The following is a 17720-nucleotide window of genomic DNA, read 5'->3' as shown; positions in this document are numbered from 1 at the left end:
TCTCAACCATATTCCCCCTCACTTGGCTGTTTCCTGAGCTAAAGACTGCCAAACATTCAAACTTTTTGTCATAGAAGAGCGTTTGAGCCTTTAGTAGTCACTTTGGTTGCCCTCTTCGATGCATCACTTTTTTTTCCCAAATGTAATATCTGAGAGCAGCATATACAGAATTCTGGATACAGTGTATCATTGCTTTGTGTGAAAGCATGACAATTTTGACAATTTTCTAGAGACTCCTATCATGGAACTTGACTTTTTCACAGCTGCCAGATATTGAGTTGATATGTTCGTCGTGCCATCCATTGTAACTCTTTAAGATCTTTCTCCAGGATGGTAAAAAGAGAACTCGGATCCCATCACACGTGTGGCTATCATTAGGGCATTTTATTTTACCCATCGCTTCGCATTTATTTAAATTTAACTGCATTTGCATTTGATTAACCATTCTTCAGTTTAAATAGATTGTTCTGAAGCTCTTCTCGCACACGTTTTTTTTGGGGGGAGGGCTATTTTGAATAGTTCAGTATCGTCTGCAAACTTGGTCAGTTCTGTTTCCCCAGGTCAAGACGCACCGGCATATCTTCTGCTGTACGGCGCACTGTAAAACATGTAAGATGTGCTACGTGTAATTTTCCTTTAATTCAATAGGAGCCAATCTTCTTCTTCTTCCAATAATACCCTTTTAAAATGCTACACGTAGCGATGGTGGAGATGGGATGGAAAAAGCCATTTGTTTCCTCATAGGAACAAAGGATGATAATGACGTTAACCATTCAGTTGTATCCGACTCTTGGCAATTCTATGGGCCAGATCTCTCCACATCTTCCAATTGTGAGTTCTTTGAATTTTCTATGCTCTGGCTGGTGCCAGCTTTGATGGAAACCAGCCACCGTGTTCTTTGACAGCCTAGTTTCCTTTCACCGCTAGCTCTTCCAAGCAAAATTGCTTTCTCCAGTGATATAGAAACAAAATGAAAAAGTAAATGTAAAAATATGAAGCTAGAAGGAAAAGGTTACCCACTCGTATTTTTTTTTAGACATTGGTGACCCTAAACTTGACTTTTCTGGGAAAAAAACAAAGTCATGAATTTAATATATAGTTGCATAAAAGAAGATGCTGCTATAAAGGTACTTAACAGTAATGAGCTTTAAGGCTTACATATTATTTAATGGTTCATTTAAAAAAGTTTCATGAATCAGGTGATTAAGTAGAAAAATAATGTTAATATTGAGCAAATAGAAAATTAAGTAATCCTATACTCATACTGCATATTTCTGAGAAGTGAACTGTTTGAATTCTGTAGGTTTCATTTTTAATGAATGCATTGTTTTCCACACAAGTATTACATGAAAACAAATATAAACCAATTTTATATTTCCAAAACTAATAAAAAACATAATTCTAATCCTCTCTATGAAACCATTACAATCACATCTGCCTATGTGATTCCCTCCATTGTTCACAAGGACTAGCTGAAATTTTCCAGTCAGCAGCTTCTGCTTTTTAAATTTCAAATGTTGAAACCAACATTACCTAAAACCAGGGCTTTTTTTGTCACAGAACACTCAGAACGGCGTTCCAGCACCTTTTTTGGATGGAACCTTGTAGGGCAGGCAAGGCGGGTTGTATAACGTGTGTGAGTTCCGGCACCTTTTTCTTTCACAAGAAAAGCACTGCCTAAAACTATAACCCATAAACGTGTCTTCTAAATGCCCCTGAGATGTTTGGCTCCTTGATCATTTCTGGAAACTAAAGGCAAGACTTGCAGAAACACCAGCGGGTCAATCCCTATTCATTTCTCTCCCTAGATTTGTCCCTTGGTCGCCTGCCCTACATGCTGTAGGATAGAAATAAACTCGTTTCCTTTTTTCAACCCAGCTTTGTCTCTTTAAGTCCACTTAATGATGCTCACCTGATTCCATTCTCTTCATTTTTTCCCCTGTAAGCAAAACATCCAGGCTTAAGAACGTGGGAGAATACAGGATAATAAAAAATGGGTACTTCCTGACCAGTTTGTCTTCATTCCTGTTTTGCAATATCACAGTGCAAATATCCACACTGAGATCAGTATACTTACATATCCTGCAAAGCTTTTTGGCATGTGCTACCCTGCTTCAATTTGGATTTCCCACTACAGCCAAAAATCTTTATTGGTAAAAAAAAAAAAGTCCCAAATCTGCACTTAATAAGTTAATTTATTGCCAGTCACTTATACATGTTGATTTTTCACCTGTATTTTCAAACTGGTGGGCTACATGCCCTGAACAAAGAACTACAAAACATGTTGCATGTTCAAACAAAAGCATTTCTTTTAAAGATTTTAATCTGGCATTACTCTTCTCTATAGTTCACAATAGCCAAATATTTAAAGAAGAAACACAACTCCCTCTAAACTAATTGCAGATGTGTAATTTGGCTTTGCCAAAGAGAAGTTCCAAAACATTACTGATAACGAACAATAAAGTACCTTACAGGTCAAGAAATTAACTACTTCTGTGCCACTTGTTCTAACAGTCAGGTGCCTCTGTAATATCCTTTGAGTTTCAAGTTTTACTTCCATCATATTGATTATGCAATCTAAGCCGTGCTCAAAGATTCATATAATAACTATGCAATTCACATTCTGGAATATTTGGTGCTATTCACTCTCAGCTACCAAAAGTTGCTTTATCCAGTTATGATAGCAACTGGGTCTGGGATTACCATCACTAAATGGGTGACATCATGTGACATCATGTAGGATGACAATCCTAGTAAACCCAGGTGCCCTTGTAACCCTCTGTAATGACCCTTAATGACTGTCTGGGTCATTCAGTGGGAAGAGGTGGGAGTCCAGGGTAAGGAGCATGGACGGTACTGTAGGTGGGCCCTGGGGAGTGTGGGCCACCTGGCAGGAGCCAATGGTGGCAATGGAGAGGGTGGCCGGGGGAACGCTATGGAGTACAAAATCCCTGGTATCTCATACTCTCTAGGGGGCCTCCTTGGGAGAAAAAGCAGCAAGAGCAACTTACAACATTATTTGTGACCTTCCCTGCCAGCTTCCCCATTGACTTGGCTTGTGGGAAGCTGGCAGGAAAGGTTGCAAGCGGCGATCATGCGACTGCGGCTCGCCCAGCTGCTTGAGCACCCAGATCATGATCACATGACCACGGGGGAACGCTGCAAGGACCATAACTTCATGGACTGCTCATAGGTCCCCCTCATTCAGTATCGTTGTAATTTTGAACAGTCACTGAACAAGTGGTCGTTAGTCCAGGACTGTCTGTATAGAATGTGAGATTTGTTGCTGGCGCCAAAGCAATCACAAACCATCATAAATGATGATGCAAGATATTTTTGTGGTCTGGACTCTCTTAAATGTGTGGGGCTTCTACTTTTTACTTCCCTGCAGTTATAACTGCTACATAAAAGCAACCACAGGTTCAACTCCTCAAAAGCTAGAGCTAGCTAACCCTGTGGTTATTCTGGTCTGTAAAGCAACAGGGCTTAGCTGCATCCATACTGCCTCTGACTGTTTCCAATTCATGTTGGGAAGTAATCTAAGCCAAAGTGGGGGGGGGGGGAGGAAGGAGGGCAGCTGGAAAAAAAAAGCAGCATCAAACCAATCCATTTACATAAGTCAGAGAAGCAGACTGACGGCCCTGATAAACCACTGCCAACTATTTCATTTGGCTATGAGCTAGAATACCCAAAGGGCTTGAACGAGGAATGTCAAAACTAGTCCAAACAGACCGTAGAGTGGAAGGAAGCTGACCCTACACTCATCAGAGCAAATCCAACGATCTAACAAATGAAGCAGCCCTGCGGCTATTTTTTAACATCTCCAGCTTTCATAAGGGCCTTGATAGCCCTCGCTCGCATCTCAAGCTCCAGGAGCTCCAGCTGCTGTGCTGATGGCTGAACATCATCTGCGGGAGGAACTGCTAAAGCTGCCGCCTTGGACTCTTTGGGGGAGGATTCGGCAAGGCCCAGGATTTCGTTGACGCTTTTCTCAATGTCTTTCTGAAGGTCATCGATCTGACCGTCCCCGCTTCCGACCGTCTGTTCTGGCACAGCTGGATTATCTTCTTCATGGCATGGTCCTTCAATGTCGCTGTCATATGCATCTGCATTGATGCTGAGAATGTCGCTATCTTCTCCTTTGCCTGCGGCATAAAAATGAACAAATTTAGAAGGCTCGCTGAAAAGGAAGAGCTGTTTTTCACCTTGCACTTGCTTCTGCACACAAATATTCCCTTGCCCAGATTTAAAGTATAAGAAAGGTCATCTATAAATTAAAAACAGGTTTCTCTCTTTCCAGCCCTCTCCCTACCCTAAGTCTGATTTAATTTAGACGAGTCTTAATGCATTTTTTTTATTCCAATTTACAAGAACATGCAGTAGTCCAAAGCAGCAGTGCTTGGAAAATTTATTCCGTCGTATGGAATTGCATGATCTATTTTCCTAATTAAAATGTCATAAGGTTTTATATCATAAGGACGCGTCTGCATTTCAAAATGAAAGTTGATGTGGGAAGCCTCTGGGACTGACTACTGTTTATTATTTTAGAAGTAAATCTAATTCCTAAAGTGCAGTTTAAAAGTACTCTTAAAATTACTTTATGTACTGTAACGAAAATACGAGAATAGTTATCAGTACAGTAATATATGTATTAGATATAGCTATGTAAAGACTTTCAGAGAGGTTTAGGCTTCAATTTAGATTTCCTTCATAACAATTACGGCATTCTTATTTGCTTGATTACATCTGATGGCAGCAATAGGACTGATGAGGGCCAATAAATTAAATTTGAATCTTTAGAAGACAAAGCTGTTGTTGATGGCCAGATCTCTCATTCTAAACGACCAGGTGCGTAATCTGGGGGTTCTCCTGGACTCACAATTTCTGCTCAAGGAGCAGTGGTAGTTGTGGCCAGGAGGGCTTTTGCACCGTGGCACGTTGTGCACCAGTTACGCCCTTTCCTGGACCAACAGTCCCTATTCACGGTCACTCATGCCCTTGTCAATGCCTTCTACATGGCACTGTCCTTGAAAAGAATCCAGAAGCTTCAACTGGTTCAAATTGTGGCAGCCCACAATGGTTTTGTGTGTCATCTCTCCTGAAGGAGCTACATTGGCTACAGATTTGTTTCTGGGTCCAATTCAAGGTGCTTGTAAGCCGCCCTGAGTCTTCGGAGAAGGGCGGGATATAAATGGAATAAAAATAAAAAATGTTCAAAGCCCCACACGGCTTGGGACCAGGTTATTTGAAGGACCATCTTTTCCCAGCCACATCTACCCAACCGACCACAGCGGGGAGGCAGGGAATGTTGCGGCTCCCCTCTCCTAAGGAAACCCATCCAGCAGAACCAAAAAGATAGCGGCTCCCTCCCTGCGGAACATTGTTCCCGTGAAGACTGCCCCCAAATTGGACATTCTTTTGCAAGGTCGTGAAGATCTGGCTTTGCCAACAGACCTGGGGACCCCAGAGTGGGACCAAGCCATCAAATGGTTCGTTTGATTGTTGTCGCCGGGAGGGGTCAGGGGGGGTTACTGCTTTTTTATTGGCTTTGTATTGGCCCTTTATTCTTGTAAGCCAACTGGGGTCGCTGAGAGTGAGTTGAGAAGGAGGCATAAAAAATTTCTTAAATAAACAAATGAAATACACTAAAATTTTGCCCTGGATATTCATAAGGCCTTTACACCTTGCTCCTACAAATGTCTATTTTTACTTCCCAATCTTCAATTATCCTGTACTGTATGTAGTGATCCATGGTGTGATAATGTGTAGGTTACTGTAAAATGAAATTGTTTTGGATGGTCCAAAATCATTAGGTAGTACAGAACTATCTTATACCTATTCTTGGTTACTTGTACGAGTCAATTATTGGTGTGGATTTACAAAGCCCTAAACAGCGTAGTGCCAAATAATTTGTTGGAAAGCCTCTCTCCTCTAATATATCATCTTATTAAGATTTACAGTGACAGTTTTCCTGCGGTGCTGACAGTGACTGCATATGTTCCTGATTCTGCTCTATAGTTTTAATATATTAATGTTTTACAGTTGATACTTTAATTGTTATAAACTGCCTTTTGATTGCAGTGAGGGCATGGACTAAGGCTCAGAAATTTTAGAAGTGATTTCTATAAATACTAGGTCCCCATTTTATAATTCAACCTTCTACAACATAGAAATTCTAATACTAATTAAGGACACCTGTTTGGGAAAATCTATTTAAGTTACACTGCCTTTGACATTTCCATTGGGTTTAAGAATAATGCAGTAAGATAACTGAGGTACTAAAAATGTACGTCCCAAATTCTCTTGGATGTACAAAACCAGCTGTGAGGATCTTTTAATCCAGAGAAACTGAAGTTCTCAATGTTGCCAAGGTTAAGATGTTTGGATTTCAGCTCCCAGTATTCTCCCGTCAGCAGTTGAAGTGGACATATCTTAAAAGTTGCCAAGGTTGAAAAACATTGATCTAGAGCAGGGGTGTCAAACTCAATTTCATTGAGGGCCGCATCAGCATTGGGGTTGCCTTCAAGGGGCCGGGTGGGTGTGGCCAGGGTGGGCGTGGCCTACTGGGTGGGCGTGGCTAGAGTGCGTATGGCCTACTGGGTGGGCGTAGCCAGCTCTACATCATTCGCATCAAGGGTGCCTATGGGGGCCCGGGGAGGACTGGGACAGATCTGAGGGTCTCTGGCAGGAGGGTCTCTGGGCCAGGGCCAAGGCAGTGGGGGCCGTCCCCTCCCTGTTTCCAGAATGGCTTTGCGGGCCACATGAAACCACTTCGCGGGCCGGATCTGGCCCCCGGGCCTTGTGTTTGACATGTCTGATCTAGAGCGTGGGTGTCAAACTCGCCACGTCACGTGACGTGTCGCGACGTATTGCAACCCTTTTTGCATTGCCGGCAATGGGGTGGGCGCGGCTACGGTATGATGAAACAGGCCCGCGGGCTGGCACTTTAACACCCCTGATTTCTAGAATGTGGATTTTAAGAAAGTTTAACAGAATATGTACAATACAAGAAGTAAGAATTCTGACATGACTATGCTTTGATAGTAAAAGAAAATATATATATTTATATGACATTCAGTCATCAGGTACTGCGAATGGGCAGCCATTTATACTTTGAAGCCATCTACTAATCATTTTATTTCTTTTTTATTAACAGAGCAATTTAATCCAGCAAAGCAGTACAATGACAGGTTTCATAGGCAGAAAAATAAAGACACCAAGAGAGAAAGAACATGTTTTCCTGGATTAGGACAAAGTTCCAATTAGTTCAGCATTAACAATACCATCTATATACAGCAAGCCAAATGTCCTTTTGAAGCTAATGAAGATACTTTCAGCATCTCATGATTCTATTCATAGCTATTATGGCTAAATAGCATAGTTTCTGCTGTGAATTTGTTAAAACAAAGTTATTTAAACACTTTCAGAAGTTATTTTCACTCTTTCTGACATAATTGGGCATTCTATGAAACACTCTTTTTTTTTACTAACAATGAGCTTTAGCAGGTTTAAACATTTATGAAATGTTTTATAACCTTTCTATAAATGTCATAAGCTTTCTACCTTTTGGTCTTAATCTCTTTTAAATTGTTCTTTTCTGAATTTTTTCCAGCACAGAAGTTTCCCGATGACTTTCCATTCAAGTTCCAAGCTGGCTTATCTTTTCTCAATGCACCCCCTTTGACTGACTGTGGCCATCTGCTCAACTTGGCCAAAGAACAAATAATGAATTGCAATACTTAATTGATAGTACTTAAAAGAACTGGCAAAATAATCACGTCAGGACCAATGTACCTCCATTGACCTACTCCCCCAAACTAGAGGCTTCTGTTACTTAACAAGGGAGTGGCAAAACGTTTACCCATCTTGGGGTATGTAGATCTGTAGGGGGTACACTGGTGTGCCACACTGCCAATTCTGAGCAAAGGCTCAGAAGGAACAGACTTGCAACAAAAATAAAACATAAAAAAGTCCTTTCAACCTATAAATAAGAAGAAAACAATATCAAGGAAACAGTTGGTCCACTAAAGAGAGAAAGGAAGTAACAGGCAGCAGAGAGAAAGCAGAGCTACTTCACTCATTCTTTGCATCGGTCTTCACGCAAAAAAGAAATTATAGCTGAGCATAACTGAACCGAAACATAACTGAAAACATAACTGAAAAAGACAGACTAGAAATAAAAGTTAAAATAAACAAAAAACTGGTAAGAGAACACCCGTCTGATCTTGACGAACATAAATCACCGGGACCTGACAGACTGCACCCCAGAGTTCTGAAGGAGCTGGCAGATGTCATCTCAGAACCACTGTACCATATCTTTGGAAAATCCTGGAGCACCGGGGAACTACCAAAGGATTGGAAAAGTGTTGATGTGGTTCTCATCTTCCAAAAAAAAAGGGGGGGGGGGGAGGGGGAGAAAAAGACCCAGGAAATTACAGATCAATCAGCCTAGCATCGGTACCTGAGAAGATACTGGAAAAGATAATAAAAAAAAAAACAGATCTGCGAGCATCTAGAAACAAACAAAATTATGACTAGAAGCCAGCACGGGTTTGTTAAAAACAGATCATACCAAACCAATCTTATTTCGTTCTTTGAACAGGTGACTAAATCGGTGGACCATCAGAATGCTGTGGAGTGTGCTATACTTGGACTTCAGCAAGGCATTCGACAAAGTGGACCACAACCTACTTCTTGGAAAGCTTAAAAAATGTGGGATAGACAGCATCACCATCAGATGGATTTTTAACTGGCTAACAAACCGCACTCAAAGGTAGTCCTTAATGGTACTACGTCTACATGGGGGGAAGTAAGCAGTGGTTCTGTCCTAGGCCCAGTACTCTTCACCATCTTCATCAATGGCTTAGATGAGGGAATAGAAGGGGAACTTATCAAACTGACAGATGACACTAAGCTGGCAGGAATAGCCAACACCCTAGAGCAGGGGTCTTCAAACTCGGCCCTTTTATGACTCATGGACTTCAACTCCCAGAATTCCTCAGCCAGCATGCCTGGCTGAGAAATTCTGGGAGTTGAAGTCCATGAGTCACAAAAGGGCCGAGTTTGAAGACCTCTGCCCTAGAGGATAGGCTCAAGATCCAGAGGGGTCCTGACAGACTTGAACACTGGGCCCTATTTAACAAAATGAAACTCAACATAGGGAAAAGTAAAGCCTTACACTTAGACAAGAAAAACCGAAACTACACATATAGATTGGGTGAGACCAAGCTTAATAGCAGCAACTGTGAGAGGGATCTTGCAGTCTTAGTAGACAATCAATTAAATATGAGACAACAGTATACGGTGGCAGCCAAAAAAGCCAATGCAATCCTAAGTTGCAGTAAAAGAGGGATTCAATCAAGATCACGTGAGGTATTAATACCACTCTAAAAAGCCTTCTCTAGAATGAGTCCATGGAGTATAAAATCTACTTTTTAAAATCTTTAATTTCAGAGCCATTTGATAAAGATACAAAAATTAGGTCTGTAGGTACAAAGACAAGCATTAGAGCATACAAATTATATCCTACATCCATTTTGCTAAAAATTGCAGTTACCTTGCAACAGAACTAGAAGCCATACATGTGAAAGATCACATGTGAAAGACTCTGATCTAAAAATATGTAAATTAATTTTACTTTTCCACAGAGTAACATAATTGCTATATTTGCTTTTCTATTTAACATTCATTGTAAGTTGAGTGAATGATGTATGCAACACAGATTTAGCTTTAGGATGACATATTGGGAATTTCATCTTGGATATCAGCACATATCTAAGCACTTCAAAAACATTCCCCCAAGCAGTGTACAGACATATTTTGTAAAATGGAGGAAGGAACCTTTAAAGAAAACTATAGCAAGATGAGAACAGAGAGGTTAGAAAAAGAAAAGAAAAAAAATGTTTGTGTGAATTAATGCACTAGGGCATCTATAGAGATTCTCAATCATCCTGTTCATGGTTGTCCCAAAGGTGCTTTTTCAAAAGACAATTGGACTTTTTTTGGTTTTTCCTTGAAGACTTCTTCAGTTATGACTGAATGGGGAGAATGGAAGGATTTATCTTCCTTGCAGTCATCTGGTCATTAGCATTCTCTCTGAGAGTAACTGAAGCCATTTGGATGGCCTCGTTCCATTGTTGAGGCCACTTGGAGACTGCTTACGACCAAATGACTGCATGGAATATAAATCCTTCCATTCTCCACCATTCAGTCAGAACTGAAGAAGCTTCATGGATGAGAAACAAATTGTCTTCAAGGAAAAACAAAGAAAGTCCAGTTCCCTTTTGAAAAAGCATCTGTGGGATGCATTTGGGCATTAACAATCCCAATCTCAATCATCAGAATGAAAATCCCAGACATGTCTATCTAATCAGAGTTTATTGGGACAGGTAGACAATTATTAGAATTAAATGTTTGGCATTACTGGCTCTTCTCAAAATTACTCAGGTACTGCAATTTGAAGGTTGCTTGTCATCTTTACATAATAAAAAAGGCCTGCTAAAGCACTTAACGTTTTGCAAACCTGTGCTCTGTTCATTGTGAAGGTTTCAGAAACCAAAGATTCTATAAGAGTGTTGCTACCCTAACTATAGGGACGCGGTGGCTCAGTGGGTTAGGACGCTGAGCTTGTCGATCAGAAGGTCGGCAGTTTGGCGGGTCGAATCCCGAGTGCCGCGTAACAGAGTGAGCGCCTGTTACTCGTCCCAGCTTCTGCCCACCTAGCAGTTCGAAAGCACGTAAAAATGCAAGTAGAAAAATAGGGACCACTATGGTGGGAAGGTAACAGCGTTCTGTGCGCCTTTGGCGTCTAGTCATGCCGGCCACATGACCACGGAGACATCCTCGGACAAACGCTGGCTCTTCGGCTATGAAACGGAGATGAGCACCGGCCCCTAGAGTCGGAAACGACTAGCACGCATGTGCGGGGGAACCTTTACCTTTACCTTTTACCCTAACTATTCTACTGTTTGGCAGTAATAATATACTGCATCACTGAGTTGACAACACGAATACTTATTTTGGAAAATGGGACAGAGAAATAAAAACTTTTTCACACAAACAAAAAAAGTTAACGTTCTGCATTTGATCTTTATACCAATTACTTTCCATTCACATCAAAGTCTGTCCAAAGACGGAGCAGCAGAATACATATTACTGAAATTAATCTACAGCAGTTCCAAACAACTTAAAGCAAGATTACTTTTTTTCCTCTTCAGTCGAAAGTAAGAGTGAGAAAGGCTTTAAAAAAACTATTCTAGTTTTAAATCTTTTCTGAAAGAAATGCCATAACTTTCACTGTGTACGTATGTGCGTTGGTCTTGTGTTTATGAGCTAGGAAGAAAATCTTTAGAAAAACATACTTTCTTTGACTTTTTATGATATAACTGGTATCTGGAGGGAGAAAAAAAATCAATACTGAACGCTAAGAGAAATGTATAATAAATGCTCTTGCCCATAAAGTAGGAAGTAGCTTTTCTTAAAAAAACTGGAAAGTAAAGCATTGCGCAAGTAGTTTTACAGATATTAGAAATATAGAATAAATAGGCAGCTGTAGCATATAAGGAGTATTATGATTTCCTCAGTAATATCAAAATAGCAAAACCAAAATAGCCAATTATGCCTATGCAAATTCACAGATCTCTGCTTGCAAGTTCTGATTTCAGAAATGTTACTTTAAGACTAATTTTGTGTCAAACTATTAGTAAGATTCTTTCAGAAAAATATATCTTTCTGATACATTTATTTTATGTACCGTGTGAGTGTGTGTGACTGTCGTCAGGTTTAGCAGAACCAGGGAAATCAGATGAACAGAACATTAGGCCACCATATTAAATGCGTCATACTTAAACTGGGCGTAGGACAACCTTTGCAGTGTATGAAATATTGATTGTGATTTTCTATTTCCTAGTTACATCTGATTTTGTTGTTGTTAGCTGCGAAGTCGTATCTGACCCATCGCGACCCCATGGACAACGTTCCTTCAGGCCTTCCTGTCCTCTACCATCTTCTGGAGTCCATTGAAGCTCACGCCTACTGCTTCAGTGACTCCATCCAGCCACCTCATTCTCTGTCGTCCCCTTCTTCTCTTGCCCTCAATCTTTCCCAGCATTAGGCTCTTCTCCAGTGAGTCCTTCCTTCTCATTAGGTGGCCAAAGTATTTGAGTTTTAGTTTCAGGATCTGGCCTTCTAAAGAGCAGTCAGGGTTGATCTCCTCTAGGACTGACCGGTTTGATCGCCTTACATCTGATTAGGTGTCATCAAATAGTTACGGAACCTTAGCAACCACGCAGATAGATATGCTCCGAAGAGATCCTTCCCAATCTGGCCCTTCAAATGCTCCAAAGGTCAACCTATTGTTCATCTGTGTTGCTGCTAGATACCTTCCTTCTCTTTCCTTTTACCTTTAAGAGCATTATAGAGTTTTCTAGAGAAAAGCTTCATTTAACATGTCTAGTTTGATCATTTGAACCTGGTCACCTGCATCGAGTGATAATCGACTATCTACAATATTCTCACAAATCTTCTCCAAAGTTCAAAACCATGAATACTCCAAAGTTCCAAAAAACCATGAATACTCTTCCTATCCTGCTTCTTCAAAGTCCAACTTTCACTTCCATACAGTATCACATGTAAAGCCATTGCTTGTATGATTCTGATTCTTGTAGGCCTACATACCCCAGCCTCTTTATACATTTTTCAAGGCCTTCACTGATACACGACTAATCTGTGGCATATTTCCTGACTCTTGGTTCCTTTAGTGTAGATATCTGATCCTAAAAGGCATAAGCTACCCACCACTTCAATATGTTCATTGTCATCTCTGAGGCTAGTTAGTCTGTTACCATTAGTTTGGACTTCTCATTCTCTTCGCCAGTCTTCTCCTTGATTTTCATTACTACAGATCATTTGCATTTTCAGCTATTAGAGTCGTGTTTAATTTTGGTCTCCTAGGCTATTACAGTAATATATTTTCTTTCTTACTATTTCCAACTCTAGCATTCCAGTCTACATTCACAGGCAGCATATGTTGTTTGCAGGTTTGAGCAATTTGAAATTGAACTTGACCATAAAACTCACCAACCTCCTCTTCTACGTGAGTGGTTGGAGCATAAACTTTAAAACTGTCGCATTAAAGGGTTTTTCATAAAGTCTAATTGGTAGTACTAGGTCTCTAACTGAATTGTAGTCATGCTATAGCTTTCCTAACTATGAAAGCAATGCTGTTCCTTATTTCTCAGGTCTCGAGCAGTAAATAGCGCGATGCTCTGACTGAAAGTATTCAATCCCAATCCATTTCAATTTGCTGATGTCTAAGATGTCAATTTGTGGTCACTTTATTTTATCTTTCACTACGTTGATTTTCCTGTGTTCATGCTTTTTACGTTCCCTATTCCCACTGAAAGTCTATTTTTGAGGCTTTAGATTTTTTTTTCTGCATGGCAGCATCAGCAACTAGACATCCTGAAGGCTTTAATCTAACCATGCCATAAACAGCATTGGTAGCCTGAAAGAGCTCTTCCTCAATAGCATATTAAGTGCATCTGGCCTTTAGGGGCTCATCATCTGGTGCTATATCATCCATCACTTTATCTTATGCATCACGTGCATATGTGGACGAGGGAGTTTTGGTAAAATACAGGAGTCATTTATATTGCCTTCTCCTGCATAGCCTTTGCCATTATCACTAAAGAGATCGTGGGCATCTTCCTATATTGTTGCTACCCAATGAAGCTGCCTACATGCTTTAACTGGGCAGCTGGAATGACCTTCACGCTCTGATGACCCTGTTGTGATTATATATTCTTGGTATGTATTCCCAACGTTCTTTGCTCATTCATGAACTGCCACCAGCATAGGCAGGGAGTGGGGGTGAATTACAGTTATTACAGTTATAAAACAAAAAGTTCAAAATCAGTAATTTGGAACTTCTGAAAAATCTACCCGTCGATATTGCCTTCTGAGAAATAGTTGTCAAAATAATAATCAAATATTCAGCCCGAACCTGCAAGATGCAATGTTTAATTTTCTACCACCTAAGAAAAGCAACTAAATATCAGGCTGCTAGAAACAAATGAGAAGTGTGAAAGACCAAATGAAATGGGAATCAATACGATTAAGGAATGGAAATTCTTTTGCCTTGCTACAGGGTAATAGTCCATATTTACTTAATATACCGTTCAACTAAACAGAAGCTCTTCAGTGAGAGATCAAGTTCCCCTCTGAATAAGCCTAGTTCAAAGATCAGAAGTTATGTTCCAGCATACTCATCTCTTTTTGTCAAAGGCCAAATGTTCCAAGTGAAAGAAGAACTGGCCTGAGGGAGTGAGGCAAAAGTATTTTTTTGGAGGAATCATTTCTCCTTTTCCTCCAGAATGAGAAGTTATCTGAACCTGAAGAGAAGTATTATCAGCACTGGTTTTTTTCTTCTTCAGTGCTTGAAATCTCCACAGATGCATGCTACACAATAATGACATAGCTGTAATGGTCTAAGAAATGTTTAATTAGTTGAGCTGCTTTATTCTTTTCTGCATCCATAATTTTACATAGCAATAAAAGTCTCTGATGGTATTTTTCTCATTTTCCTTCTCATTTTATCAAAATGAGAAAACCCGTATTTATACTTTCAACTAAAATTGTGAAATTTATTTCTGGGTTCTTAATTTCTCTCTCTGAGTCATTTTTTCTTGGCTTTTCTATTTTTCATCTTCAGCATGACAGTGTAGAATAAGAACAGTTACTAAGTTTTGCCATTTTATGTTTGCGCATTCTCCAAAGCTCCTTAAAATCTAACATCCTGACTGGCACTGTTGTCATTGCCTAAAGCCATCATGAAACGGTGGCTGATAAAGTCATAAAAGGACAAAGAAGTAATCATCTGCAAGAAGTCATCAATTCCCCCTGATAGCAGAAAAGAAAGGGAGCAAATCTGCAGGAAACATGTCAATTCAAAGGTCACACCAGAGTGCAAGAAAGCAGTATTTAAACTGTTCCTTAGAAAGTCACAGCATTTTACTAAAGCTGGATTGCCTTATAATTCTATTTAAGTCAATTTTTCTTTATTGGCTAATACAGAAAAATGAAGTATTATTTTCTAAGGAAATAATTAGTGGCAATATGTATCCTAATAAGATCTTATTTGATCCAATCCTATAGTTTGTTGCACGTGCCTATCATCGTCAAAAGATAGACAGGGAACTGTTGAAATTCAAACAGACCCATAGATGGAATTTCTCACTGAATTCGTACCAACTGCCACCAATAAAATAACTTATCCTCTCCCCTACAATTTCTAATGTGCATTGTTCCTGTCAATTTTCCAAACTCTACAAATCTGAGGTATCAAATAGGTAGGTTAAAATATTCTGAAAGTCCTACAGGAGATAGGGCATCTGGTGAGAATTCTGGGTGCTGAAATCCACAAAACTAGGGGAAAGAATAAAGTCTGTTCTATGTCTACAAAGTAGTAAAGGATGGAGTTTATCCTCATCACAACTGTGAGATTAGGAACACCATTTTTCTTTTCCCGCACGGTTGAATGAGAATCATTCATTAACATGAAATGACAATTGTATGAACAGCAGGACAATGCTGCTACTGAAGTCCACCTGTTCAATCCGTTCTATTCTACCAGGAAGAAAAACTCAGTCGAAATCACAGTTAAAGAACTGGCATTATGAATATTGAATTTACCTGATGGGAACGTGCAGCCCATATATGCCTGTCCTTCTCCTTACTTGACAAATAAAAAGTAATTCAAAGTTTTATATTATTCTGAAATATATTTTTCCAAATTAATATGTAGTGCTAATGGTTCTTCACAATATAAATAGTTATATACAAGTATTTATATGCATGCACGGAAAGTTCCCCACCCACCCAATTTTCAATCACATCACATCCTCTTCTATATTCAGGATACATAACACAGGGGAGTTTGATTTTCTCCAATCCCTACCTGGTTTCGAATCCAGCCCTTCCAATTTGTTTTCTTCCTTCAAAGATGACGTGGAATCTATGCTATTGTCTTGCCTGAGAACAAGAACACATTTAAATTAGTTTGCCTTTTATAATTATAAAATAAGCACCTCAATATATCAATACCTGCTTAGCGCCCTGTTTTATTGCTTGATTTATGTAATGACATAATCATAAATAATTGTAATACAATGAAGCACACGCAGTGACAGTTTTCAGAAAAAAATTACGTTAGTTTCCCTAGCCTGGTACTTTTCCCTTTAAATGTGATAGGGCCAGTACTTTCAGAATTCCAAGCCAGCTTGAGAATTAGGAACTTATGGTCCCAATATACCTGGAGGGAACCAAGTTGGATAAAGCTGAACTTGATGCAGTGAACCCAAAGAATTAGTTTAGAGGTTTCTGAAGGCATAAGATATTTTGATATTATTTGGGCATAAGAGGTAGACCTTATGCCACTGAAAATGCACTATATGAACATTGTTACCAGTAAAATAGTCAAATGCAAAAAAAAAGGACTGATTCCCATTTTTTTAAATATGTACGAAAAAAGAAGGAGGTGGGGCTTCTGCTCAAAATCTTTACTTTGGACAACAGTTAAGAGAGAGGAAGGTTTGCCTTTCTTTGCAACTACTTAACCTAATGAGTCCAGGAGTATAGTAAGCTTATTTACTACCTCAGAGTATTGCCTGGCTATCCATACTACCTGCAAGGGATGACAATTGATAATCTCAGTATTCTGCATAGAATAATATCTAATATATTGAACAATGACCTCACCCCAAAGATATGTGCTATTGTTGATTCTCTGAATGGGCTATATGACCCTTTGTAGAAAAAAGATCCATCCTTGACCTCTTAATAAAATGCTTTCCCGGCTCCATCTTCCCAGAATTGGCCTTCAGCATTTAAGTCCTAAAGAAGTCTGACTGAAGAATTCAGAAGGACTAATAACCTACAAAACATCTGAAAACAATTACCTTTATGAATGGCAGGCCCACAAAGCCTCCAGCAGTGAATCTGTCTAGTGCTACTACCTTCAGAAGCAGAATCTTAAAAGTTAATTCCTTCTACATCAGATAGGATTTAAAGGTTCCCCAGCAAGCAGTTTTAGGATCAAACTACGATGCCTCAAAATAAACCCACTGTGTTAGATAAGAAGTAAATGTAAAATTCACTTGAGGGTCTATCCTCAGAGAACTGCATAAAGAACCAAATTCAAACCTTTCATGTAGTACTGCTCAGTGCTACATTTGCAACTGCTAACACCATTGCTACCATCACAGTGATGATAAGGAATACATTTTAACAGTAACTTAGCCTTTTTTTCCCCAAAACTGAAAAATTATTTCAGGAAAGGCTATTATACAATCTGCAACAAGGAATAGCCTAGCTCAAAACTGTGGCAAGGACATCTCTTTAAAATAGCTTTGTAGGTTTGACATAAACTGTCATAGAACTGAAAGAAAAATTACACATTTTCTTAGAAGAGTTGATGAGATGCCAACTTAAAAGAGATTTTTTACATGCTTTCACCTTAATGTGAGGATTTCTACTGTACAGTGAGGGGAAACTGCTAAATGGAGGCACCTTATCTGTTGTTTAATTGTCTTTGTACAAAGCAGTAACAGAAAAGACAGACTATAAAACACAGGATACAGCTCTCCACAGGATTTTGAAATCAAGGCAGCTTAGTTCAGTTGCTGAGCTTAACAAGCATTTTAGTCATAAAGTTATTTTATATT

General features: G+C 39.5%; 1 protein-coding gene across 1 annotated transcript in view; it reads right to left on the bottom strand.

The window, feature by feature from the left end:
- Nucleotides 1-2177: 2177 nt before the first annotated feature.
- Nucleotides 2178-17720, bottom strand: part of CAAP1 (caspase activity and apoptosis inhibitor 1) — a 31708-nt gene continuing 16165 nt past the window's right edge. The window contains exons 5-6 of the mRNA XM_083356794.1: nucleotides 15956-16029; nucleotides 2178-4145 (exon numbers count right to left, since the gene is read on the bottom strand). Coding sequence (XP_083212920.1) covers nucleotides 3808-4145; nucleotides 15956-16029 — 412 coding nt within the window. The 3' untranslated portion in view covers nucleotides 2178-3807. The remainder of the gene's footprint in view (nucleotides 4146-15955; nucleotides 16030-17720) is intronic.

Source organism: Vipera ursinii, assembly GCF_947247035.1.
Source record: "Vipera ursinii genome assembly, chromosome: 2".
In the NCBI taxonomy this organism is placed as follows: domain Eukaryota; kingdom Metazoa; phylum Chordata; class Lepidosauria; order Squamata; family Viperidae; genus Vipera; species Vipera ursinii.
Note: the sequence above shows the minus strand (reverse complement) of the source record. Positions and strands in the feature narration are given on the sequence as shown.